We start from the raw sequence: 950 nt of genomic DNA, 5'->3' as shown, positions 1-950 counted from the left end.
GCCCAGGTGCAACCTCCCAGCCACAGGCGGGTGCCCAAGAGTCTTCCGCCTTTCAGGGGGAGGGGGAAGGTAGGAGTTCAGCGGTAACCTCCATCTCCCCTCAAAAAGCAGAGAGAGGAGTTTGCGACCACCAGGTGGCGGGGTTGGGGGAGCGTTTCCGTCGTGGTGGGGGCGGAGGGCAGGCAGGAGATCTGCCCACAGAGATGCCCGCGTACCCTCGGAGAAAGAGAAAAGAAAAAGACGCATCGGGAGGGAGACTGGCAGAGCCCCCGCGGCGGTGGTGTTTCCGGGAGGACAGGGACGGAGAGAGGACTCCCCATGCCCAGAAGGACCGGGGACCAGAGGGTTCCCGCAGTGATGTGCACCGGGAAACCGAGGAGTGGAAAGGAGAACCCAGGCCCGCAGGGAGGAGCAGTAAAGAGATAACACAGGGCGCTGCCCTCGGAGACACGGAGGAGGAGGAAAGGATGCCCTGTGCCCGCAGGGAGATAGAGAGAGGGCACTCAGGGCGCTGCCCCCGGAAAGGAGGGAAGGGGGGGTGAAGGTGCCTCGAGCCCGGAAGGAGGCGGAGGGACAGGGAACCCCGTGCGAAAAGGCACTAGAGACGCTGCCCTCCCGGGGAGGGACAGCCGTCCGCGCCGCGGCCCCAGGGCGCTCCGAGGCGACTGGGAGGGAGACAGGGCAGGAGGCACCCCGCGGTCGGCCGTCTGGGACCCGGGGGAGCGGGAAGCCGCAGGACCGTCCACCGGGGAGTCCAGGGCAGAAGGGTCCGTAGCGGGGAGCTCCGGGGATGTGGGGCTTCTCCTCCCTCGGAGGCGCAGGGCGGAGGGGGGACGCGGACAAGGGTCCCCGCGCGCGCGGCGCTGCCCTCGGGGCCCCGAGAAGGTGCCCTGCGCCGGCGCGCTCTCACCAGATGAAGTCGGTGCAGTGGCTGCAGAAGGTGGGCTGCT

At 68.6% G+C, this 950-nt stretch overlaps 1 protein-coding gene across 1 annotated transcript in view; it reads right to left on the bottom strand.

Annotated features, from left to right (window-relative positions):
- The window catches only part of PRKCB (protein kinase C, beta), a 476,951-nt gene that overhangs the window by 376,976 nt on the left and 99,025 nt on the right, over window positions 1-950 (bottom strand). Inside the window, exon 5 of the mRNA XM_010837422.1 lies at window positions 911-948. Within this exon, the coding sequence (XP_010835724.1) occupies window positions 911-948 (38 nt within the window). The remainder of the gene's footprint in view (window positions 1-910; window positions 949-950) is intronic.

Source organism: Bison bison, unplaced genomic scaffold, assembly GCF_000754665.1.
Source record: "Bison bison bison isolate TAMUID 2011002044 unplaced genomic scaffold, Bison_UMD1.0 scf7180017864072, whole genome shotgun sequence".
NCBI classification, from domain to species: Eukaryota; Metazoa; Chordata; class Mammalia; order Artiodactyla; family Bovidae; genus Bison; species Bison bison.
Note: the sequence above shows the minus strand (reverse complement) of the source record. Positions and strands in the feature narration are given on the sequence as shown.